Source organism: Vollenhovia emeryi, unplaced genomic scaffold (assembly GCF_000949405.1).
Source record: "Vollenhovia emeryi isolate VEMERY1.0 unplaced genomic scaffold, V.emery_V1.0 DF939134.1, whole genome shotgun sequence".
Taxonomy (NCBI): Eukaryota; Metazoa; Arthropoda; class Insecta; order Hymenoptera; family Formicidae; genus Vollenhovia; species Vollenhovia emeryi.
In genome coordinates this window covers 1,418,382-1,445,643 of record NW_011967232.1, presented here as the reverse complement: position 1 = coordinate 1,445,643, position 27,262 = coordinate 1,418,382, and the positions used below count along the sequence as shown (strand labels likewise).

General features: G+C 39.0%; 1 protein-coding gene across 46 annotated transcripts in view; it reads right to left on the bottom strand.

Moving 5' to 3' along the window:
* Window positions 1-27,262, bottom strand: part of LOC105567794 (calcium-activated potassium channel slowpoke) — a 101,015-nt gene that overhangs the window by 54,501 nt on the left and 19,252 nt on the right. For all 46 annotated transcript variants that reach the window (XM_012022945.1, XM_012022981.1, XM_012022938.1 and 43 more), the window contains exons 2-5: window positions 5,634-5,695; window positions 5,241-5,352; window positions 4,634-4,897; window positions 3,658-3,825 (exon numbers count right to left, since the gene is read on the bottom strand). In XM_012022945.1, coding sequence (XP_011878335.1) covers window positions 3,658-3,825; window positions 4,634-4,897; window positions 5,241-5,352; window positions 5,634-5,695 — 606 coding nt within the window. The remainder of the gene's footprint in view (window positions 1-3,657; window positions 3,826-4,633; window positions 4,898-5,240; window positions 5,353-5,633; window positions 5,696-27,262) is intronic.

Genomic DNA, 27,262 nt, shown 5'->3' with positions numbered 1-27,262 from the left:
TATGGAACGGGATTTTCAATAGAATTCCATAGTTTCAAGTTTCGAGGCTCCTCATGTAATAAAATCCTTTCGATACTCGCTAACATCGTGAAAAAATAAGTTCGCAGCATATACCGCAGCATTCGCATGACAAGCCGAATCGATCGTACCCGAGTAAATCGATTCGCCGCATTATTAGCTACAAATGACTCTTAGATCGAAGAGAAAAGATAGACAATGGCTGTAGCAAAACTCTTAGAACCAATTTAAGCCGTAAGGTAGAGAGTGAGAAAGTTAGGTAAGAGAAGAGAGAGAGAGAGAGAGAGAGAGAGAGAGAGAGAGAGAGAGAGAGAAAGAGAGAAGGAATAATAATATATATGCTTTCAATAGCTACGATGTGTCGTACAAATACGTATGACCGCAATTACTTCTTTCACCATTTCATATAACACCGGAATCGGAAGGCTCGAGCGTTTGCAATTATAGCAAATTAATCTGATGCGAGTCACGATTCGATGTAAGGGAAATGTTGGCAATGCTAAATGCTTCAGTTGCCATTTTGAAAATTATATTATTAATCGTATATCTTGAGATTTTTGTTAAACATTATAACAAAAATTGAAACTTTTGCATCAAAATCCGTAACATTGGGAAGAAATTGTCGTACTATTAGAACGAATAATTTAACTTATATTAATCGGCTATTACGTCTCTTTTTAATCGTCAAGTTGTTATAAGATGTACACTACGTTTACAAAATTGCTCAATATCAATGTGTGAACAAAAATACGAAAATTTTTGAAATAATTCTACAAGTGCTAAATTGTATTATTTGAGAGGCACTTGCAGCACTCTCTATTCATTCTAACAATTAATTTTATTAAAAGTCTTTTTTAATCGAGTATTTTTTAATAGAGTATAAATGTGTAGAAATAAAAATCACACATTTGCTAAAATTCATCGTGTTTTTTGTATATTAATGTTCCGCTTTTAATAATTCTATCAATGCTCTTTGACATAATACAGTGTTTTAAAAAGTTCTTCTTCAAGAAAATATATCAAGTCATGCTATGTAAAAGTACGCGAAATGAAAATATATTTAATAATGGAGATAAAAGATTTTTCTGTTGCGCTTTAAACTGCTTGTGTGTTACCAGAAAAGAAGAAGATATAGACTGTTAAATGTAACCTTTTTGTCTTGACAATAATTTATCCTAAAACATTTTCAAATTTATAAAATTTTGTGTCTCTTTCTTTCAAATAATATTTAATTATTGTTTACATTTGAGATACGCAATGCAATTTTCAGGTCTTTTTTAGTGATTTTAAAGATATAACGGTCTGAAAATGTCACGATGGTTCCGATAAAAAATATGTGATATAGAATATGGGATATTGAGGTATAAAGTAGAACTAGCCAATGTTTTTGTTTTCTCGTCTCTACTGTCATTGCTGAATTTTCGAATTAAAATTTCGGTTTGTCCAAATTATCTACTTCACATGACAATGGGAATTTTTCCTACGTTTTGAATGTATATACATACAAGTTAGAGGAAATAGGGGACACGTTTAAATGAAATTAGATTTTGAGCAACGTTCAAGAAAAGGAGTGAAGCTCTTGGGTGACTTAAATTAGTCTCTTTAGTTCGTCGTCATACCACGATAAAGGCTTAATTCGCAACAGTTTCTTTTACTGGAATCTTTTGACTCTTATATTCATAAAATGTGTCTAATTGAATATCCGATAATCGCAAATTAAAGAGCAAAACATATCATATAATTGTATATCATATTTTCTTTGCTCGAAAACACACAAAGTAACTAAAATGTAATTACTCGTTCATGACATATCGCATTAGCGAATTGTTTTGTAAAAGGTAAAGGTAAAAACTCATTCTACGTGGAACGATTTAAGCCCTTATGCGTGAAACTAATTCGGTATCAGAATTTCATGTACGTCAAATAATCGCACTTTCGAGATATGCCCTCTTCAGCTCGATAATCAATGTTATCTATTAATATTCTACAGTGAGCTGCGGACAACAAATGTTAGCGTAGACGCGTTTTCCACGGGTGGTCTTTTGAACGGCGATGCCCGCGTCTTGGGAGAAAAATTGCGACGTACGTCTTCGAAAAATTCCAAGAGCGGGCTATTATTCCCGACCAAGCCGACCTGCACGGTCGCGAGGACTCAGGTGAATCGATAAACCGCAAACGTAATAAGTACGCATAAAAGGCACGCCCGCGTTAATGCGCGGCATCGGCGTTCAAACCAGTCGATCGATTCGGTATAACGAGTGGCACCGTTCTCCGCCGTTGATTTCTGCCCCAAAAAGCCATTTTCGCGTGACATCGGCGTTATTTCAATAGCGCTACAACCACGTTTCCCTTTGTCTCGAGTTGCGAACCCAGAAAGTTCAAGAAGTGGAGTAAATTCGCGATAAAAGTTCTAAATATGTCTATTCAGAAAACATACTTATCGTACAAGCTTTATCTCTTTGAAACATAAATCAGTGAAGTTACATTAACGTTTACTCTTACAATAAAGCCCGCATTGGTACCGTCGACGACGCAAGTATTTTCAGGCTGTCTTCGAGACGTAAAAGTTTGGCTAATCTAAAAACGCCACTATTGTATCGGCGATCGAAAGCAAAGGAGATCGAGTCTTCATCTGGAGAGCTCGCGTATCTTTTATAATATTTTTCAACTTGCCGAACTCCTGAGATGTCAAAAGATACGAAATTTAAGTGTCACAATGAAAAAGTTCGCATCGTAAACAATTTCCTAATGAGTACCGTGGATCGTTTCTGGGTGCCATCGCGATGCAGGAGGATCAACGGCCGGAGAACACCGTACACTCGAAGTATTCACCGTCTCGCGGCTCGGGGGACACGTAAATCTGGGGCCGCCGCTCGTCTCGCCGATCGTCCCGCTCTGATATACGAGCCTTGGCAAAACTAGCAGCCCCAGACGAAACGAGCTATGCGAAACGCCGAGTAGCAAGCGGAATGCTCTGCGGCGATACTTCGAGATTTCTCTGAAGGGTTGAGAAAAGAAGATATGCGCGATCGCGCGGCGGAGACTTGGCGGAAAGACAAGTCAAGCGAAAAAGCTCTTCGGATGCACGCGAAATCGATAAGAAGCGGAAGAAAAAAAAAGTATCAATGCCCCGGGTCGATATGATAAGAAGACGTTTTATAAATTTTCGGCCTGTCCTCGCGTTGTATACTTGAAAAGATCATTTCGAGAAAGAAGAAAAGACGTTTCGCGCATTTCGCAAAGCTCGCATATTTATTTATCACAAAAATAAGAAATCCATAGACAAACACAGTAAAGGTTTCTACGAGAATAGAGATTTTTACTTAGCTCCTCACTTCATGTAAAATTATGTGTTCTACATTTCGTAAACTATAATCACTGCCACGTGGTGGAGAATTTAATTATGCACAAGTGATATCGTTTTTCCAGAAAAATGCTACTGTGGTTATCTATGGAGACCGAATCGAAATGAAAAATAAAAATTATTAAGAGCGTAAAAAATGGGAATGCGTTTCTGAGAATCACGCCAATCGAGGGGCACATTATACGCGGAATAAGAAGGTTCTTTTAATCGACGTATGTACGTAAATGTTAAATTAGTTCAATATTGTTTGAGAGAAATAGACAAGAATAACTTACCAAACCGACAAGTAGAAAAAATACTAGGAATGTGCGGCCGAGGACCGTCTGGCAGTAAACGTCGCCATATCCTACCGTGGACATCGTCACGATCAGAAAGTACACACAGGTCCAGTATGAAAGATGCTGTGGGTTCGTGAACTCGAAAGGGTCCCCTGAGTTTTCAAGCTGCGGGCACAATGTTATTACGTTTAGGGCCGTCCTGGTGTCAAGAGTGAAATTGCGATTTATATTGGCAGGTCATAACCATAAGCTTTTACTACTGCGCAATGGCATAAACGTGGAACATTTCGAGAAACGAATCTCTCGGATTTCTACGCATAGGGCGTCCTGGGAAATGTAAAAGAGAGTCGTGAGATGAGAGCGAAATATATCGAATAGTAATGCAAGATTATATTCTTCTTATTGATAATACTCGAAGCGTAAAAATTAAAAATCGTAAAAAGATACAGCGTTAAATATAAATATAATAGTTCCGTGGTTTATATTATTATAATTTTTCATGATACATTCAATGAAGGAATCAATACTAGATTTTCACTATCATATTATTACAAGCGTATCTATTTATTATCTGTAAAGTAGGATTGTTAGATTTAGGAATACTCATATTTTTTTATTTAATTTATTAAACGATTTAATGTCTTATGGAAAGCAAATTATTTTGTAATTAATCATCCTTAAATGTTTCCAAAATTGCTAAAAATTTATTTTTCAAGAATTAGTTTTGTTATCAAGTATTATGTATCAAACAATTATTAATTTCCACATTTCTCACAACTCTCTATGCACCTGTAATAGTTGCACAGTCAAATTATTTTGGAAAGTAATATAAGTGTGTTGAGAGAATTAAATGGCAAAATGAGAGAATTATATTTTCTATTACAAACCAAATCCAAAGAGTAACCGGTACAACACTTGTAGTGTAGTGAGTCACTTTTTAAGTAATTAAGCACAAAAGGAGGATAAAACTCACCAAATGAATGATGCCAGCAGCGGTTAACCATACCGAAATGAAGATGGATACGAGTTGGGCGAGACGAATAGAGCTCGATGTCTTTAGAATGTTAAGGTACTGGAGGATGTCAGGGACCGTCATCAGTCGTAGGGCTCGGAGGAACCTCAGTCCGATCCACGTCCGATCGAGATATATCGACACGAAGGACGGTGGTATCGTAAAGTAGTCCACGAACGAATACATCTCCAACATGAACCACAGCTTGTCACTGGCGGCGATAAACTGCGGGAATCATAAGAAAGACAAATTGTAAGTAAAAAAACTAGTATAAAAAATATTTCACGGAAAGAACCCGAGAACATTTTTGTAAGATACAAATAAAAATTGTCTATACTTCGCACGAAGCGTGTATTTATAACAAGTTTGAAATGTTTTTTAAACGTTCCGAATTTTGGTGAAACTTTCACCAAGTTTTTCTTCCTGAGAAATTCACGAGATGAAAGACAAAACGTCTGTATTTTTTTTATGTGACAGAATTTTGCACAAAACTTGTATCCTCCACTTAATAATCTTAATGCTTGCCAAAAAGTTCATTGAGACAAACGGGACCGATAATCTTACTTACGCGTATAAAAAAGTAGACCATAAAAAATATATTGAAAGCTAAGTCTATCTGCTGAGTAATGTTGTTGCTCCACTTCTGGCAACGCTCCACCGCTGACAACGCTCCACCATCGCTGTAACATAAAAGCACGAGATTGCGGATGTTAGGTCAGCATCTCTTATGAACTCACGCGAAGGTCTCGGTCTTAAAAAAGGCAACACTGAAAGGGCGACTAAAATAGCAGCGATTAAACTAGCGATTATCACCGCGCCCTTAATTAAACCGCAAGAAAAAGCTACAAAGTGCTGTTATAATATTACCAATACTGCGCGAGAATAAAAACAATATGCATGAATGTTTGTGATAAACTTAAAAGCCACGCATTAACACCGCCAGCGAACTCTTGTTACTCACCTGGAGGCATCGATGAAGTATATTATAAGCGATGCTATACTGAGAATGAAAACTAACACCACCTGAAACAGACAACAAGCCGCATTGTGAGACACTTTTCTTTTTTTAATACATGTAAATAATACATTAAATGTATAATCAAAAATTAATACTTAATAGTTTTTCATTGTGCTCGTAACGTTTTCCGAAAAAATAACGTGATTTTTGCCATTTCAAATAATCGTGCTTCTTGAAAAAAATCTAACGTACCAATTAGTTTATCAACTTGACGTACAGGTGTAGCGATCGTTACAGCGAGACGTACTCAAAGTTACGCAGCCAGAATAACATTCGCGAGAGCTCGTAACTTGAATGGCTCGTATATTGTTATCCCCGCGATTCATTCTCATTAGATCGTAGTATCGCTTTATTTTCGATATGACGCGCGCCAGCGTGGTGTAACGCAAAGTCTAGCCGATAACTGTCAGCAAATGTGAAGTAACGTTTATGACGAGCGCCAAGATGCCCCGTACTCGACGCCGTGTCAAAGCATATACCGGTAGTTACCGGCAAATATTATTAACGATCGCTATAACGTCAAATTACCTCCCTGCAACGACTTTAAAGTTGCGCAAATTCTCGCGAACAAACGCGCTAATGACCTGATTAAATCCCTCGTTAGACGACTAGCATTGATCACCATCGTCACCGAAGACAAGCGGTTAATTAAATGGCCGGGGTAATTTGCGCAGTCGGTGGCGATCCATCCACTGCCGAAGCAAAAATATTCGCGGTATGAAATATTCGCGAATGATGAATTGTTATACGTTAAATAAAACGCAGCAACGACGATGCTGGGGCACGTGTATCGGAAAATAATATTGCGCCGAGCAATCCGGTATTGTTAAACTGCGCATAGGAAACACATGCACGCATCACCTAAGTCCGAAAAGGAGTAAAAAAAAGTTTTTATCTTGCAGCGTTTTATCATTGTTTAACGGGTGGTAAAAAAACGCCGAGGTGTGTAAACACCGAATGAATCCCGTGCATCCGGGAACTATAATATCTCTCGCGCGCGCGCGAGGTATATTTAGGTATGCATCGCACAGACACAAAATTGCGAGCCGCGCAGCCACGCCTGTACATAATTATTGTAAACAATGGCTACGGCCAGCTCAATGATCGTATGCATGTAAGCACGCGATGCATGCGTCAAACACAAGATCGATGAGCGTCCATGTACAGAACTGAATGTGCTGTGAATCCATTAACACTCCCCGGCGATCCTTATTATCCCCGTCGAGAGGATATCCAAAACGACAGTTCTCTATTTTGATAACTAATTCTGCGAAATTATTGACAAATTAAATAATAAGATAAAGAATGCGATACCACGCGAAGAAATCGGTAAACGAAGCGGTCAAATAAAATGTTGATTCATTTGCTCATACACTTTGGAATATTCTGAGAATTTTTCTAATGTTACACGAGAAAATTTGTCGGCGCTCGTGGTTCACACGTAAACGGAAATAGCGAATAATTTCCATGTTATACGAGACGATAATATCTATCCAATGAGCGATTATCGGTACCTACATTTTATGACAGCATATTTTATCTCTCCCATATCTACATTATAGATCCTCCGCTTTCCCCGGAAAAGTGAAACGTTCTTATTGCCAGAAATGCAAAACTTATAAAGAAGATAAAACGGTAAAAATACATTTCTTCGGATTAAAAAAGGCATTGAAATTTAATGATAAAATAAAAATGGTATCTCACTTAAAAATAAATATTTGTAAAAGTTCAATGTGTCAATCATAATTTCAAAACATAATTTATTTACTTTGCTGGATTTTCTACGTAAATGTATATCTTTTACATATGATAGTAAAAAAAGTCTGTGTTAATAATTTATCTCACATTTGTCTCTCACTCGTTACAGTATCAAGTTACTGTAAGAGAAAGATATTAGGTTTTCAGAAAATACTCCACTTTGTACATTCTATTAGATCAACTTATCATATAGGGCATCTCTTGAAAAGTTACTTTAAGAAAGACGATCTTCCAACGACGTGTCAGAGTTTAGCACGTGTAATTTCCCTATCAGTCTACTTTACAACTACTTTATACCATCCACGTAACACCCTTCTCGTGAATCTTCCTTTGTAAATCTGTTTAAAGGAAGAGACGGGAAGATACGCGTCGGCGTAAACTAAGTGCAAAGAGAAGACGGAGTACAAGGGAAAGACGACAAAAAGAGAGACGAATAGAAAGATAAAGCGAGAAGCAGCACCCAACCAGCATACCGCATGATATTCCTGACGCTCGTCGGTCTCACGAGAGCGAAACTCTATACATAGTCACCGCTCGAAAATAGACAGTAGGTGCGGCCCTCGGCGGAATGATGTAGAGAAGAAACGAGAGAAGTAGTCACGAAAGAAGAACGAAGTAGCGACGGTCATAATGCTGAAGAGATAGTTCAGTGACAGCGGCCAACAAACGAAAGCGGCGGAAGAGAAAAGAAGGAAGAAGCACCCGACGGGACGGACGACGACCCCGCGAGTCGATCTCATGAATTCGCATGAGACGCATCCGGAGTCGCGAGCTCTCCCCGGTGCATTTCTTCGTTTTCTTTAAATTCTTTTTAAAACTGGCCTGTTTTCGCCGCCTTGCGGAAACTACGTGGAGAACGGGCCGTCGTGAGCCGAGGCTCGCGTTTCCGTGTTAGTCGGCAGGCGAGCATTAAAGTTCAGGGTTATCGCGCGCTAAAGACCGTAATAAGAAGCCCGGTACTCGCCTCTCTCCACCCTGGGAGCCAACGAACTCCCGCCTCGTCATCGATTTAAGCCCTTATCAAACCTGTCGTGCTCCTAACGACCGTTACAGCAAATTGACTTGATAAACGGCCGCACCACGCGAAATTACCAGACGGCGGTGTTTCCTGAAGCAGCGCGTACCCGCCCTCGCCGCGAACTGAACAATTCCCTGGATGCCTAACGCTAATAACTCGTTTGATATTCTACGGGATAATAGCTAGTATCATTATTATGATAAGAATATTTCATGTAAGGATCGTTTACTCTCCCTTCCCGAGAAACGAGAGACCATTTACTGCAGAAATTTCATTTTGCGGGACATTCACAAACAATTTTGCCTTCTTTTTTTCACGAGTAACAGAGTCCACATTGAATAGAGCGCCGTTTCAAAGCGTGCGCGACTGAAAACTAGAAAATTCTGACAAGTTTTGCACTGCAAAAGTTCAAATAACAGAGCGTTCGGTTTAGTTTACAGTTTTTTTTTTGTTTTAAGGATACCTTCTACAGTATCTTCTGATCGACATTGTTACATATTTAGGTTGCTCCCTTCTTTGTCAACAATAAAGAGATAATACCTTTTTGTTTAATTAATTAGAAAGCGAAAGTTTCATTGATAATTCCAATGCATTTAACGCGCAAATTGCTGCGCTAAGTTTGCTATTAAAACATAAACTATATCAATTTTCGAATTAGCGCAATATAATTCGAGAAATCGCGATAAAAGATGACAGCTTTTTCAAAAAACGTGTTCATATAACCGTGCAAATCTCTATTCCATAATACTCTTATTTTTATTTACAACATAAATATTGGGTCATATTTTAATCTGTACTTCGTATACCATATAAAAGCTTACAACAACTTTACGCTGATTACGGGGTATACAGCATAACGTGTTTCAAAAGAAAAACTATTGTAAACTAAAGTAGGACGAACGATTAATGGCTATCATACACTGAAAAAAATTTCTGGTTGAATATGGACGAATCAGATAATTCCTTTAGGATTTACCAGAATTCCTTTAGGATTTACCAGAATTTCTGTAGGATTGCAGGAATTCTGGTAAATCCTAAAGGAATTCTGGTAAATCCTAAAGGAATTATCTGATTCGTCCATATTCAACCAGACATTTTTTTCAGTGTACTTCAATACTGCTGTGCAATCTATTATATTGAAACAAGGAGCACATTTTCGCGCTGTACACATAAATACATAATATTCATTACTACAGAAAGTATTATTACATAGTTAATAAATTAGACTACGAGGATAAAAGTGTTGCATCACGCATCGGAACTTACAATGAGTCCACCAATACTTGTAAAGGAAATCGATAAACCAATATATTCTTTTGTAAAAAAATAATGAGATATTTTAATTTTTTATATAGAAAATAATTATTTATGCTCTCTTGATTTTGCATTATAGAAATATAAATGAATTTCATGTAAAAATTGTTTGCCACAACATTTAATTTTAAACAGCGTAAACTTTCAATAACTTCTATTCAATTATCGCATTCCAAAACAACCGCCATGTTAGTTATTTCGACCACAATAGATTTGTAGTTTCTAATTAACACCAATTCCATTTTACACGAACGGGACTAGATTAAATTAACAAGATACAGAAGTAAAATTGAAAGATCGCGATCCCGATGGCCTTCCGTGAAATTTCCGTTAAGCAGAAATCGATTCCAAAATAAGTTAAAGGCTTTGTGACTCGATGCGATATCTCAGATACTCCGTGCAGGGAAACCAAGTTTACGGATCTACAATCTCGAACTTGACGAGCTCGTATAAACAGACACCGTATCGATCTCTCGGACACCGGATTTACGCGAAACTTTTATTATGTTTGCACTGATAGAATGAGAAAGCGCGCGCGCGCACGCGTGCGAGGGAGAGAGAGAGAATAATCCCACTAGGCGGAAGATTCGTGGACGGGCGATGGCGCCAAGAGTGCACAGGTGTAAAAATAGGCACTGTTACAGAGAACGAGAGAGTGAGAGAGAACCGATCAGTGAGGTAAAGAACGTAGAAAAATTCAAGGCGGTCGCAGACGGAAGTCGACGCGCTACCAACCAAGTGGTCGCACGTAAAATGCCGCAACTTGTCGGCCGGGGAGTCCCCGCGCGGTAGGGCGCGCGTATGTGGTACACGTACACGTAGCATAAATAAATAAAAAGGCGTAGCTTATGTGCCCTGCCGACCGATCGATTTCGCCGGTTGGCTCCGTTCCAGATATTCCCTCGTTAGATTTTCGAACAATTTCACTGTGCGTCGCACGAAACTACCTGTGCCTGCCGGCGGCGCTTGAAACAAAGCCCGGTTGTCCCCCCCCATTAACGAGCAGCGGCTAACTCTTCGTTAATCGAGGGAAGAGAGTTCGACCGGCGAGTCAAGGCCCTGGGCATATCGCGCGTAAAAATCGTCACAAAAATCGCCCACCAGATTCGCCGCGGAAATTTGTTTTCGTACGTTAGTGTCTCCTCGCTGTTGCCCTCAATAGTATTGACGTCATTCGGACTTATGAAACACTAGTCGCTCGTTTTTATATATGTATACTGTTATTTTTATCATTTCGTGGTACTTTATAATGAGCACATTTTCACAAAATATTAACTGGATTTAATGTTAAAATGACTCGGATATTATCGCGGGTATTATCGCGAATATTATCCGGATTATGTTATATTACACAAAACTTAGTTTTTTAACGCGATGAGATTTATGTATCAATTTTTCATAATATTCCATTCTGTGGTACATTTTTTCCGCTAAAAATAATCTTTTAATTTATAGATACACTTTATGCACCGTGTAATATTGTATTCTTCTCAGTATACATTCTTTTCTCATTCTTTTTTTTCAATTAATTAGCTCAGCCCAATCAAAAAGTCACGTGTAACATTAGCATTTATTTAATCTTAGCTATTTCCGAAATATCTAAAATTCCTAGTAATATTTCTACCGTCAGCGTTCGATAAATTTTTGTGTTCCAATTTGCTTTCTGCAATAAATTGATTTCCAAAAATTAACTCACTATAGCCGCTAAAAGATGTATCAGCCGAACGCGCGAGAGCCTACCGTTCTCGTCAGGGACACGGTGACCCCAAAAGAATTGCATTCTAGGTACATAATTTCTTATGCGTTACAGCAATAAAGTGCACGCCTTACTCTCCTCGACTATCGAAGGTGCGCGAGATATTCCGACCGAATAATTCAGCGATGCGCCGAATGTTGGGCTACCCCTCCCCCCTCCCCCCCCCGAAATTCGTGGGATGTCCTACCGGAAATTCACTCGACATCCGGCAGAATATGTTGTCCTGGTGGTAAGAAAGTGCAGGGCGCCGCGTTCAATTTCGCGGACGGCCACGTCTTGCGTGCACGTACGTGTGCTGTGTTCCACACGCGGCCTGCAGATGCGCACGTACACGCTATAGAAGTACAACCCGGGGTCTCCGGACGCACCGTTCCAGCATGCAGTACCACGGCCGGCGTGCCGCTGCTGCACTATGGAAGATCTGGGTCATCCGAAAACGGTCGCAGGAGCCGCGCCGAGGGAATTTCCCGTTTCGTTACTCTGAAAAATCATGCGGGCGGTACGGGAGCGAGAGATACGGATCGCCTTCGCGGAAACGTCTTTCGCCAAATTCGCCCTATTCGCACAATCGGCACAAAGAAAATTCGAACGGACGAACGCGAGTTCGTCTGGCACTCGGAAAAATTCGCTGGCGGGTAAAGTGGGTCGCGCGCGCGAAGTAAAAATTATTACTCTGTCCGGAAAATAATAAAGCGCGGCATATAAACGGATATATCCTCTACATTAAATTGTCACGAGTGTTAAATGGTTTTACCAGTGTCGCATCGCTAATTCCTACCGCGCTGAATTTGAAGATCGATTCCGAAGACGGTGGGTAAATTGCTTGAAATTTTATTTCTTATTTTATCAGAATTTATGGCAATAGTCACTTGGGCCGCGTACCAAAATTATTTATTTTATCAAAATAACATCTGCATTTTGCGTGCAGAAACTAAATAAATAAACTTCAGTCTTTGGTACAAATTACTATCTCGAGATAAACGGTTTACCTTAAGCTTTGAGTTCAAAGAAGAATAATTAATCCCCCTCTCTCTCTCCCCCCCTGTAATTGTTATATTTTAATTTAATAAAAAAAACATTCAGAAAAGAGAACAAAATTGTACACAAAATACTCGCAATTATTATTTCGCACATATAAATTGGCTGTTGCAAATTATATCGGGCATTTAATAAGCGCTAATTAGGCTAATTCTGTTGAACACATATTGCCACGATGAAGAGGAAGAGTGTCATGAAATGGCTGTCAGCCACATAAACTTATAGAGTTGCCACGCACTGGTGACGAATACTGAACAGTCTCACCGTATTCTACCCGTTCTGTGCAGCCGGTTGAATATGCATCCCTAGGATAATAGTGTCGAGAATATTGTGATTCCGTTACAAATGTAAGAGATGCGAAGATAGATACCTTTCGAGTACAGTGCCCGAGGAATTGCTCCGAGCATCCGAGTCTTAAGTCAAATCATAAATATTCACGACAATCGTTGTATCGTGAGACATTAATGGCAAATAATATTTCCTGAATGTTAAAAAGGTGTCCTTTATCGCTACAAAAGCCTGGCTCCCTTGGTTTCCCACACGAGAATAAGATTCCTTTCGTTCCGGCCGCTACTGGTCGCAATGGGCCGACGCTGAAAATAGTGCGCTACTTCATAACGCAGTGAGTCACGCGTTGATGTATGCACATCCAGATCGAAAGTCGCGATACATCTCTTAGTGCCTTCGCGCAACGCATAAATTCCGCGGAAATTTTCGCGGGAATTGCCGAAACGTATCGCTTCGATTTCTCTTCCCTTCTCCCCCTCCTCTTCTATTCTCTTTTCTATTCACAGCGACGGTTTTCAGAATTTCCTCACGCTCGGCAGCGTCGAGAAGAATTACGCCTGGAACATTTTCAAGTCGAGATACGACGTCGATTCAACGACGTTGCCAGATAAAGGAGCGCGATAACGCGTACGTACGTATAACGCTACCTCTCACCATTGTGTCCAGCGTCAGTCTTGGCGAGTAAAGCCAGGGCGCGCGCTCTTAGTGCAACCCTAATCAAACGAGCGGCTTACCTCGCCATCCCCGGGGTGGCGGTTCATTTAATTAAACGTCCCGTTCCCACGCAACTTCCTATAGCGTCGGAAGGAAGTTTATTTCGCTAAAGCTACATCCCGCAGCTTCGTGCTAATCAATGTAACGTTGACACGACATAATTAACGGTTCTGGGAACACTGGATTGAATAGATACACGAATATTTTCCGCTTCATTACAATATGCAGATCTAAAGGAACAGTTTTATCTTACTCCGTTGCAGACCGCTCTAATTAAAACATACCAATTTTCCGTAGCGAGAGGTGGATAAATTTTATGAATACTTTCCAAAGTACGGACGTTCGCCCGCACACGCAGTGATGTATAGGATCACGACGGCCATATAATCCTCGGTAGCTTATCATACTTGAATGATATATCTCTCCGCTCGTTTAACGGTAGTTTTCTTAGAATTTCTAGGTAATTCGGCCTGCCTTCAGGCAACCCAGATCCAACATCGGCAAGTTCAGTGACGATGAGCCAACTGAGCGCAACACAATTCTCATTAATCACGACGTAAACTGCAACGTACAGGTGCCCGCGGTGCGCCCCGCGCCGCGCCCCCCATTTCCCGATTTTCTTCTCCAGCGTCGTTCGCGCGGCCGAGCCTTGCGCACTCCGCAAGGAGAGGCTGAGTTGAGGCTTGCGTAACATGGCGCATAGTTTCGCGAACGAAGCCCGCGCCGACCTGGTCTTACCTCGATGGCTTGCCCTCGTTACGGTAAGGGCCAGGTGATAATAGTCGTACGCACGGCCGGAGGGGGCCGTTATCATCGTGACGGTATCGATTCCAATCCCACCCCTCCCCCGGTTCCCTCTTCCCCAACTGCCCGTACCGACGCGTCGGTGCGAACGTCACCGGGTTAACGGGGTGCAGCTGTACCTGACGACGTCGAAAGCAGGGAGTGACGGGGAGAGAAAGAGAGAGAGAGAGAGCGAGAGAGGAGAAGGAGAAGGAGGAGGAGGAGGAGGGGCGCGGAGAGGGTGAGCTTGCGTTTGAACTTGCGTTTGAACCGGCCACGACGAGTCTCCATCCTCCTTTTCGGAAAAACGAAGTGTTCGGCTATCCACCACCGTCACCAGCTCGCTCCCACCATCGACTCCGTTCCACGGGAATGTGGGTTACTGGGTTATCATCGCCGGCGGTGGCTCGTCCTTCTCCGTTGCCGGAAGCTTTTCCAACCAATTGCTCCTGCGAAAGGACAACGACGAAAACCAAGGAGGACCCGGAACCACCCGACAGTGTAATTCTTCTTCGGCGGGCGTAGACGTTTCGGAGGAGATTGCCGATACGAGGATATCGGGCCTTCCACAGAATTGGCTACATCGATTTTTCAGGATGTCCAGGAGAACCATATAATATCATGCGTCTCCGTTTGTTTGTCATTTCGGATGAATTTGTCGCGATCATATATGTATAAAATAACGAATGGTTCCTGCTCCTCAGGTGCGGAAATGTTTCTAAATTAATCTTCTGTAATTATTATATTCTATGTCGTGACAAGTGAACGGTACAACCGCCATTTTTAACGTGGACCGACTAAAGCAACAAAGTCCGAAATAAAATTCTATTTTCCTTTTAATGAATTGTGTTAAAGTTGTGTTAGGTTATAACGTCCGTAAGAAAATTATTCTTACCAAATCAGTTTTCGAATGGATCATTTTAAGGCATTACATTTTCCCAGGATAGAATGGAATATAGTTTAAATTTCATTTCTATTTTCTTTCATTGGTTTGTTCGACGAGTCGTTTGTATTATATCACGTTCTTATAATAATTGAATCATAAGTAAATTCTAATCACTTTTTGTCCCCAAGTATTCGGGATATGATTATTCATGTCCGTAGTTTACGTGGCAATGTTTTACGCTGTGATCATGTACATGTATGAAAACAGAGTTAATATTACATGCAGAATACACGATTCTAACAGCACCGAGTCATATCAAGTGCCGACATTAGCACACAGTACCATTCACTTTTTACACCTGCGAAATCCGAACTAACGCGAGTAGACATCCTCGAATCCTTATAATCTTTACAAATGCAATTTGAATCTGCTCATTAAAGACGTATCAGGTGATTCTATCCCGGATTAATGTGTCAGGTGACATGCATGACGTCCGTAATTCGAATCACGAGCATATGCTAATTAGTCTGTTCGACACGAGTCGATGCTAGACTGTTCTTGTAATTACACACACCTTGGACAGCGCGTATTATATCTTGTGAGTTATGCTCGTTTTCATTCCATCGATCTTCCGAGATGCAAAGCTTTCCGTGATAGACTTATGAGAAAGGATAGAACGTAATATATCAAAACAGAATTGATTACGGGAGAAAATTATTTTTGCTAATCTATTTATATTCTGTGAAAAGGATCTGCTCTTATATAATCGTATCAGTTATTAAAAAACATTCTTATTAAAAACTTATATAACGTAGGAAATTTCTCAGAACCGCGTTTTAGCAGAAATTTAAAGATCCAATGTATTATAAGTAACGTTAATTTACATTGTAATTAAAATTATAAGAAAAACGTCAAGCATGCGGTAGAAGATAATTTTTAATATATTTCTTCTATTTTTATAAAGCAATATAACACAAAATAAATTTTAATGCGCACAAATGAGAAATAAAGAGCTATCGCCTATTACATCATATCGTGTAAAATGCATCATAATCGTAAGCATCGGGGAGCCATCTGATTTGCCCCGAAGGCGACAATCTGACCTATCGTACTTCACTATAAATAAAGATTGCTGTTCTTATTTTAGCGTGCAAATTAGCGTGGGTCTCGGGCAGACTCGTCACGAGCTGCCCTCGCTATTTTCGTATCCCGAGATATGTAGCCGAAGTGTCTAGCAAAAGCAACCTTCGATCGTTTCAATCGCTATCCGTTTGCAAAAGCATATCTGTTAAAAAAACATTTAATTAATTATTAAAAACAGTAGAAACATACATTTGCCCAAGACAATTGTGGTGTGATCAATATTGTCATTTATAGATTTAATACAATAGCATTTAAAGTGGACGTAGACTGCAGCGATTAAAAAGTCGTTGGTTTATTTCATATCCAAGAATACATAAACACGCATTATCGCTTGAATGTTCAATAGTAATTATTGAAACGCTTTAAACGATTCGTAATGAGGCTAAGTCGTTGTCATGCAATAGTTTTATATCTCGGGATGGCATTCTCCCAAGTTTTCGTCGTTTCGCGCCAACGGCAGATTCGGCCGAGTTTTTCTCGCTTTGCTATTTATATGGAGGCAGTAAGCCCCGCAAATCTATCTGCTGCAAAACGAGATAGTTCGTTGTGGAAAAAGGGGGTCGACCGGAGGAACAAATTATCGTATCGTTAGCGTTATCGCAGCGTACCGCGTGTCTTTAATTGCCCGACCACTGCCAAATACAATGTTAACTATAAGTAGAAAAAGCAAGCGATTTCACCGACGACGTTGATCATTCTTTTAGCCAATTTGTACAAAAAGCACCTAACGGCTGCGGAACAACATTAATAAGCGATAAGATGGCGGTAGTGTTTTATTTAACTTCGATCGTAAAGCGAGGAGTATTAAGTGATTAATATCAAACCGTAATGGCACAGACCTTTTTAGAAATATTGGAATTTATATTTCTTTTAGAAAATAATTTTATAAATAATTTAATTATAACATATAATTCTAAGTTATATAATTATATATAATACATAAAGGTACAAATTTATAATTTCGTTAAAAATTGATCTTACATTTTGAGTCCTTTGTTTTAGAAGAATAAACGGATTTAATAGGATTCTTTTTTTTTATTAACAGATTGTCGCGTTTTCTCGATTACGTTTGCCAGTCTAATTGAATTGCACATTGTATAAACGAAGCTAATCGCGTTTTCACGGCTGCAGTGGATAAAAGCTCGGTGACATCACTTCTTCTGCCATCTCTCTTATTCCGATTTTTTATTTCCTCCTAAAGTAGCGCTAACTATTGCATCCGATGCAACAGTTCTTTTCTTCAGGTCAAATATTTTATTCCAGAGACAAGAAGAATATGTATCTGCTCTAATAAACAATGCTATTCAAATGATTTCATCAAAAAGATACTGTGGTACTATTATCTCGATGCGTCTAGTGAATAAATTGGACTCTCTAGACGTTTCTATACGTTTATGCTTTAATATTTAACCTTGCGGCGGGAAAATCTGTTTTGTAATCGCACTATAGTAGGCGAGATAAAAATATCACGAAGAAGCACACATCCCCCCTCCCCTTCTCTCTTTCTTTCTTTCTCTCTTGGTTGGTTAGCGGACTTTGAATAGTACAAACACCTATTATTTCTTTTTTCTCGCGGAGTGGCTGAACCAAAAAATAAACTTGAACGAAAATGCAGTATGCGTGAAATAATGTCTATTCGTAATGTGAAACTTCAATTAATCACATGCAAGACAAATGATAACGTTTCATGTAAATTCTGTTTGAAAGAACTAAAAAATGATGATCACTTTTCTATCGAAATACCAACATTTTGTTCAATTTATTGGAAATTAAGGATACTTGATAAATTATTTGATAAATTAAGGTTTAAAATTAATGAATTTTATAATATGTTATACGATATATCATCTTCTGACCAATATTCCATTATATACATTTTTTGATAAAAGGAAAATTCATCTTCTAAAACATGTTTAATAAAATTTTTTTAAATATATGAAATATGGTATATAAAGTCTCATAACATTCAATATTAATCTTTAGATATTAAAATCTTATAAAACTCCATAAAAACCTTCCTTTCTGACGCTCGTAACACTTACCCTAAAAAGAACTTCCCAATTGAGTATATTATAAATATTTATATAAGCGAGAGAACATACGCTAACAACTTCTATCTGTTCCAACAACTTGCCGAGATAAATCCATATAAATACTGAAAAAGGCTATGGAGATAATTTATCTCAAAACAAATAAAATAAAGAGCGCTCGCTTTATCTCGCTAACACAAAAACTGCTTTCAATTATACGCCACTCGATAGCAAAATGTAGCGGACGTAACTTTGCGCAATCTTTATGCAATATCTTACAAGTATAATTTAAATTTATAACCATCCAAATTGTAGCCAGATATGTAACGGGCATAATTTGTCACAGGAAACAGCAATCCGCTTACATTGTGGATCGGGTCTATTTGTAATTGTTTTCCCAAGCTTTAGCGCGTCGAGTCACACTTATCATTTACATAAACAAATCGAACGTTTCTCATCGCTGCACTATGACGAACCCGGAAATCTTATGAAAACAGAAGTAAATTTACGGTAATGATAAATAATCTCTCAGCGATATTTTATGCCTTGTTGCATTCTAATAATATCTGCACATGTCAATGTGTAAGCATTATGCTGCTTATAATATAATATAAAATTGAAGACAAATAATATGAAACTTTTTCTTTTTTCTCTCACAGTTATCTTATAAATTATTATTGTTTAACAAAAAATTGTTTTAATGTTTTCGATGTGTTAAAGATTGAATTTTTGTTATCTCGATCCAACATTTTTATCATTTTTAAATTAACATATTTATGCATAATACAAACGTCTCCTTATCTATAAAAATTTTCTGACAATACGTACAATGCATAATAATTACCAGATTTTTATGGCATCGTCGACTGTATGCAACGTTCTAGAAATAAGATGTACAATAGTTCTTTAACATAAAATCAAATTTACAACAAAAAGTTATTTAAGATATATTAAATAAAGACAATATTTTTACAATCATTGAATACTCTGGTTAAATGTTGCGGTAGCAAGTTTTCTTTGTCAAATTTTATATTTTAATGCAAAATTAATATTTAATTTAAGATATAATTGACGAAGTATTTAATAATAAACATTATAAACAAGATGCAGCCAACGCTTATTGAATAATTGCAGCAATTGCAATTACCTCGTGACACGTACTTTATTATCGGTGGAAATCATCGTCACGTAAACCTATAGCCTATCACGTTCCATAACCAAACTATCGGTTTTCTAATGAGCAACCATCGCGCGATTATTGTGGCGCACGTTCTACCATCACAAACGGGGATAAGGGTATAGATTAATAACCACAATCGAAACATACGTGTTATATCTCTGTCGCATTATCCTATTTGCGGTGTTAACCGACAATTGCAAATCAAATTTCAGCTTGGAATATATTATTATATTCAAATATAAAAAAAGATAACACGTGGATATTAATAAGAAGCGTATTCACTTATTGATATGCAATTTTCAGATAATATCTATGCGAACCATAATAAAAATTTTGATTTTAACATATTTATGCATTTAAGTATTGGTTTACATATAATGAATTAAAAATGATATCTCTAACAAATTCAGAATACATTTTCTTTCACAAAAATGTTGAAAGAAGCCATATACTTCGTACAACTTTTCGACTTAGAAAAAAATTAAATTTCTTGCCAAGTACGACCCGAATTAAATTCCTGTTGATGAAAAGTCGACCTGAAAAATTGACCGAAGAAGAAAGTTTTGTTATCTACTTACATCCTTTATATTTAGTAGCGAAAAATCCTTTATACTTTCAGCACAAAATATCTTCATAAATTGCATTTTAAAAAATTCTCGGTGAAGAGAAATCAATTTCAAATTAGTAAAGAAATTTATCGTTAAAATATTTTTCGAGTAAGTGCAGAATACATCCCCCAGTTAAGATAAAAATTTAAAAAAAAAACGCGGAAATGTACAATAATATTTCGTAATTAAATTTCGATGTATTTTTATTTTATTGTCAGTCGTTGATAATAGTAAAAGTAACAATTAACGCAAAAAAAACGGGGAACTCTCTCTTCACACACGGTAAATAATAATTCAATTCATTACGTACTTATAAAAGTAATCCGATTCAATTCTTTTTCTTAAAAAATTTTAAAAGCCTTTTAAAGTTAGCGAGAAGTCGGGTCGCGTTCCTTCATTGATACCATATTCTGGCACACGTATTTCGAATGATTGATGACCGTACCAAATACTCGAACAAATCTCTTAAGAGGCGAGCGAAGCTCCACTACGTACGAAAAGATGGCTCCCACCTGCGAAATAGGCACGTAAGGCATAGATCGATCTTTAACGGGCAGGACGGATTATCGATAATAGGCCTTGACATACTGAAATTCGTGTCGTCAAAAGTCGAGAAGCAAGGAGAAGGGCTCCAGGAGAGCTACTTTTACTTGGAATGGATCGGATAGACGTACAAGCGATTATCTTCTCCACCTCCGGCGTCGTGACAAATCTGTTACATTCTTGGAAACGGATACTGGCTAGCTGCCAGCCGCTGCTAACGACTTTTCTTCCAAATATGATCCACATCCGCCCACGTTCAGGAGAGGATCATGAATTTGCACAAATAGATGTGTCCTCTTAATTCTTTAAGACTTTCGAGAAATGGATGTTCGCTGGTCTATTTTGCGAAAAACAACCATCTACAGTCTCCCATCGTAATCTCGAGAAAATAACGATCTCTCGATTCGCGATTTGAAAGCGGCCTTTAAAATTAGTGTTTTGCATTGTCTAAAATTTCCAGTAGATAAATTTATACTACAATTTTAACATAGGTCCTTTAAGATATAAAATCAATTAGAAATTAAAGAGGCCGTTTAGGACCGGGCATAGGTGTAAGTAGCCAGTTAAATTAAATTATTTAAGTGAATTCATATACCGTATTCTTTCCAACTTATCCTGTGCGCCAGTTACATACTAGTCTTAAAACACAGGTTAATCCCCGTAAGTGGAAGTGTTATCGTCAGTGAATTCACGCTTATAAATTATTTTAATAATGCTACACAGTAGCATCTAATATGATAAATTTATCTTGTTAGAGAGGGAGATACGAGCCCTGCGTAAACAAGCGTTATAATAAAACCGGTCCAAACGTAATGACCCGTTAATGCAGAACACCGGAAAACATGCCCAGCCGCTGGCCGCGATATACCATGGATCTATAAATTATTGGCGCTTGCTGGTAAACACGCGAAAGTGTCAGCTTCGGTTTCCGCCAATTGGAAATGACCGAATTATGGGTACCAGTCCGATTCGGCGCCTCCGCCAACAGCAAAGAGGAGGAGGAGGAGGAGGAGGAAGAGGAAGAGGAGGAGGAGCAGGGTGAGGATGCGTCCGTAGAAACTGGAACATCGAGTGCGCCGTAAAGGGGCTAAGTTCTGACATTCGAAGAGTTGCTCTTTGATCGGTGACCCCGCGCGCGCGCGCGTGACAGAGAAAGAGAGAAAGAGGGAAAGAGAGGGCGAGGGTGCCACCTCTAGCGTACGTGATCTTCACGCTCATCTGGTACATTTCAACAAATCATCGTTGACGGCAACGATACGTTTCATTGGTCCCAACACTGGACGATATCAAACCACTTGTAAGTTAGGTCGAGGTTCTTGCATTCTCCTTTTCTCTCAGCACGTAGTTGGCGCAAAGATTACTGACGTTGACTTATCATGCAATTCGTTGATAAGATATCAAAACATTGAAATAGTAAATATATAAATCTCAAAAAATTTTGATAAAACCTTCCTTCTGCATATCGTAAGGTCTTCTTAGCAATCTTCTTGATATTGATATTGAAAGAGCGGCATATAAGAGCAGTGAGGTAAACATGGAGCTCGAAGAAATTGGCAAACAAAGTCCGATAAGACATTTGCTCAAAATAATTACAAATAGTGAATTAAATTAGACTCAGCTGCGACTTGCTGTCTTATTCCTAAATTCCATAAGGTCTATCTAAATTGTTCTTTTTACTGGACACTTTGAAAATAAATGTGCAGGCTGCCGTTTACTAGAAATTTTTGCTACCTTCACAATCGATGAAGAACTGGAATTCAATTAAATATTATCGGAGAAATATGGCCGGATCTGATGGACAAGGATCCGAAGAAATACAAGATGACGAACCGAAGAAAAACGCTGATTTCGTTATTTAGGTCGACTGCAGGGTTACTTGCATTCTCTCTCTCTCTCTCTCTCTCTCTCTCTCTCTCTCTCTCTCTCTCTCTCTCTCTCTCTTTCTCGGATGTCGGCTAAAGGTTAAATTCCAATTATAGCACGCGGATAAATAGGCGGCTATCATCCCGTATGAAACGATCTCTCAGTCGCTGACGAGACGACGAGTAGATACTCCGCAAGAAGATACAGCGACCGTCAGCAAAACAAATTACAAGCCGGATGTAGATGAATCTTTTCATGAATTATTGGTAAATAAATTGTCGTAAACATTCCAATTTCATTGGCAATGTACGTCTTCCCTTGGTAAAATTTAATTTCTTAATATTTTAATAAAGCAGTATTTTCATTTTTATAAACACTTAAAGCATTGTATCACAAAAGAACGTAAAATATGAAAGACTAAAAAACATCTTGATAAACTGTTATTTTATGAAGATTGTGTACTTTCGATGGTTATTGCTACGGAAATTTTTGAAAACTGTTGAAATTAATTTACTGTATTGAGTAACATTAATAATTTCTATAAATTACAAATATTTGTATTAATATACTATACTACAAAGTACCTAAAATAATTAATTATTAAACAAAAATCTGGAAATTTTTTATACGATGAAACAAAATATGTAACTTGGTACAGAAATGTAAACATGAAAATTAAGAGTTAATAAAATGAAATATTAACAAAATTATTATTATTAGAGTTATATTAAACTTATTATTCTATAGCTATTACTCGAAAGTTAAAATGTCACGTTTTCTTACGCAAACATCGCTGAAAATTAAATCAAATTCGATTCAACGATTAACTTTCGATTTGGTTTAACTTCGATTAACTCCTATTTAAAATTCTGGTCTGTGAATCTTCTTTAAGTGAGGAGAGTTACGGCAAATCTACATGAGTATAAAAATCGCAGTAATAGTACTTTCTCGGATATAACCGCGGCCCGAAAGCGCCGCTTTTCGAATTAACAGTTAAGAAGCGCCCGGAGATGCAAATGTAATTCAATTCTGGAGCGCGCTAGGATTTGTATAAATCTTCTAATGAAATTCAAGCGCGAAGTATCTCAAGAAGAATAACGTCGTTGAGAAGAAGAAGAAGAAGATAAAGAGAATCCCTATAATTTCGAAGGCGTTAATCAGGTTCAATCACGAGTCAATTGCTGTGTAATCTTTGCGCGGTAATTTCCTCGATTAAACATTCGAGACTAGCAATTGCTATTCTGAACTATGATTCGTCACTTGAAATACGCAGACATTTTATATATTCCTAAGACAAGGTCTATATATAACGGCTGTTATATACGCACGTTTGGCAAATTGTTTAAAGGTCAAATGCCGATCGTGACAGCCTGCTAATTACAGCTCGCTTCTTGTCTACCGCAGACTATATTTAACGACGTTGTCAATGACTGCTATTGATGTTCCTAGGTCCTGTGCAAACGCGACGAAATTCCAAATTACGCGTATACATTTCCGCGACACGCAAAGTAACGATGGCATTAATAATTATAACGAGAGCAATAACTTTTACAACATAATATAAAATCTGGATATAATATAGTATTGTTATTATTCTTTTAGAAAATGGGTCATGTTTTAGCTACGGATCATCATTTCTGTCGTTTTAATTTAAAAATATGGAGCTGAACAGTTAACGCCGAGTTTAAACTTGCGAGGGTTTACTTGAATCATAATTTATCGAAATGTTGTCAGTTGCCACATAATTCTGCGCTCATTAAGACTGCTTATTAAGACTTTCAATTTAACGCCTCTACAACCGAAAGGACTGCTGGTGTAAATAATATAGAAAGGAAAAGAAAATAGAATTCCATCTCAACACAGATCTCGGGGAATTATACGAACCCATTGTGCGAACGCGGTCGATTCAAGCGCCACTGAATAATTCATTTTAATCGTGGTCCCCAAATTTATCTCGCGTTTCTTGTAGCGGAAAATGCGGTGGAACATGGAATGTACATTAAGATCGCATTATAATCACTTCTCACTCGCATTATTACACGCTATTTACGCGAAGCTCGTGATTATACGTGCGAATTAAAAAAGCTGCGAATCGCATACGTCTATTATGAATTCAAATAACTTCTCTGTAATAAATGTTTCTCTTATAATTTCGCGTAAAATATGTTTCAGCGTGCTTTCAAAATAGCCATGAAACCTCATAACACAAAAATATATTCTTTCACTTATGATATCCGAAGTCGAGGGGGAAACCGCTAACCAAAATCTTGTACGCCAATGCCCACCAATGCCCAGTGAGCATTACTTTATCTTATTTTAACTTATTGTAGCGTCAATTCTGCTATGGATTCGCGAGAATGGGACGGAAATGATGACTCGCGCAATTTAGATTAAGATAATCGGTAACTTTCTTTATTTGGCTTACAATACTCGTCTTTCCGGCGGCCGACCAACAACTGACTCCGCGTACATTACGACGGTTACCCCGACCTCGCACGCACGTTACCGGAGCATGTCCGTCTATATCCCAAATATTATGGATCACGCGAACAAAGCGTGATCGGTCGATCTACTCAGTGCTTTGCAAATCCGAATCCCACATTATTTATCTTGTTTTATCTTTCTAATGTCCCAGCAAGGCCTAATGCCCAAACTAATGCCAAAAAATGCCTAGTAATGCCCAGTAATGCCGCAAGTCTGTACACCACAATGCCCTCAGCGGTTTCCCCCTCGTCCGAAGTGCAACTTAAGTTCAATCCACTGCCGTCGAAAGATGTAACAACGTATTATACTTGTACGTCGTGCCTTCCAACGAACGTAACAAAACTATACAGATAAAATAAAACGTCAGATGTAAGAAAAGTGTGCTTTTTACAAAAGAAAGCCCGCGCTTCGGCAATCGCCGCGAAAAAGCGATTAGTTTCGTAAACAGCCTTTTAGACTCCAAAACAAATGTGTCGACCGTCGTGTAAGCCTCGGTGTAAAACTGCAGTTTACGAGGGGTTAAATATACTGCGCATGAGGCATGCATTTTCGATCGGCCATAGCACAACGTGCTCGACCCACTTCCGTTAAAATTAGAGGCTCTTCCGAGAGCGCTGGGGGGACCATAAGCTCTCTCGGTCACCCTCGGCCACGCTGCGGGCGCCCTTCTGTCTCCGGTGGCCAGGCAGCAACTCGAGTGCGAATAAACTGCAGGTTGACACCCACACGCCGGCACGGCGGCATTCATGTACTTCCCCGAGTGCGGGTGGCGACACGCCCGCACGTTTGTATATGTATATACAACCGCGTCGCATTATATGCACACTCTCGTTTTGTCTCCGCGATACCATTATGACGCCGATTTCCATTTTGCGGCGACGCTTCTGGGGGATACAGACTGGTCCGCGTCCCCGGGAACGAGTCCCGAGAAGGAGACGCCGTTAGATGTGTTAACGTTCCGAGAAAGCCACGGGTTTCCGCGGGGAAAAGTACATTCGTTATAATACGAACTGTGCTTTCTCTCGCCACTTAGACTTAGCTTTGATTTTTACTTTTCGTACTAGCTTGCCGCGCAACATTTTCACAGCAAGAAGTACGTTTCGTAATGGAGAGAGGCGTGCATTGTTCTTGGTAAAAGCTCACGACTATTAGAGAAATACATCAAGTATATAATTCAAGGAGGAAAAGAGGGCAGCGGAGAATGATATTTACGAAAGAACTCGGCATGGAAAAAAAAAGGACGGGGTTTCATTGTAAAATGCGAAATCGGCGAGAGATTCTGATTGGAAGATGGCACGATGAGAATCGCGGATGGATGATAAACGATCGGAAATCTCGTATCAAGATGTAACAATGGAAGGTGACGCATTGTAATTCGCATGAAGCACGGCACGCGAGCGAAAGCGTGTCATGGAACCACGTGTGTTGTGTGTGTGTGTGTGTGTGTGTATGCATTCGCTCTCGGTACCGTGACAATATCGTATTATTGGCCGATAAGAAAGCAACGTTTTCATATAACCAATATTACTGTTCGTGTCAGCGCGACAGTACGTTCCGCGGGGTTAAAATAGGTCTAAGCACGGCGAAGGACACTAACGCACGAGACAGACAACAAACGGGGACACGGAGGCCGAAGGGAGCACAATATTATGATACTTCTCCGATTCTACCTGTCTCGGTATCCTTCGGAGTTTCCTCCTTTGTTCGCTTCTGCGTATACCGCGCCTCGACAGCGGTGCCTTGTCGGCATAATCAAAATCCAGCACGAAATTCGGTACCAGGTGTCTGCGGGAGATGAGTAGAAGCGGCAAATTGACCGACCAAACCGGATCAATTCGCTATAAACGATACACAGAAAGCGCCTCGCGTTCCACCTGCGGTGGATTAATGCCTGTTAATTCGATCTTTAAATCGACCCTTTCGCTTCCACGTGGGTGTGCGCGTGGGAGATCTGTATTTATTTCCAGTCTCACGCCCGCAATTTGCCTATGCACGAACGTAAACGGAGCTCTATAGACTAAATTAAAAGAGTAAATAATGCAGACTGTTACGTATAGGTAGATTGTTATATCCGTTATATTCAATCGCGTGTTTCGTAAGAATTGCTTAACGTTCAATGGAAAGAAAACTGTTCCTATTATTTCTTGTTTTTCAATAAAAATCCAT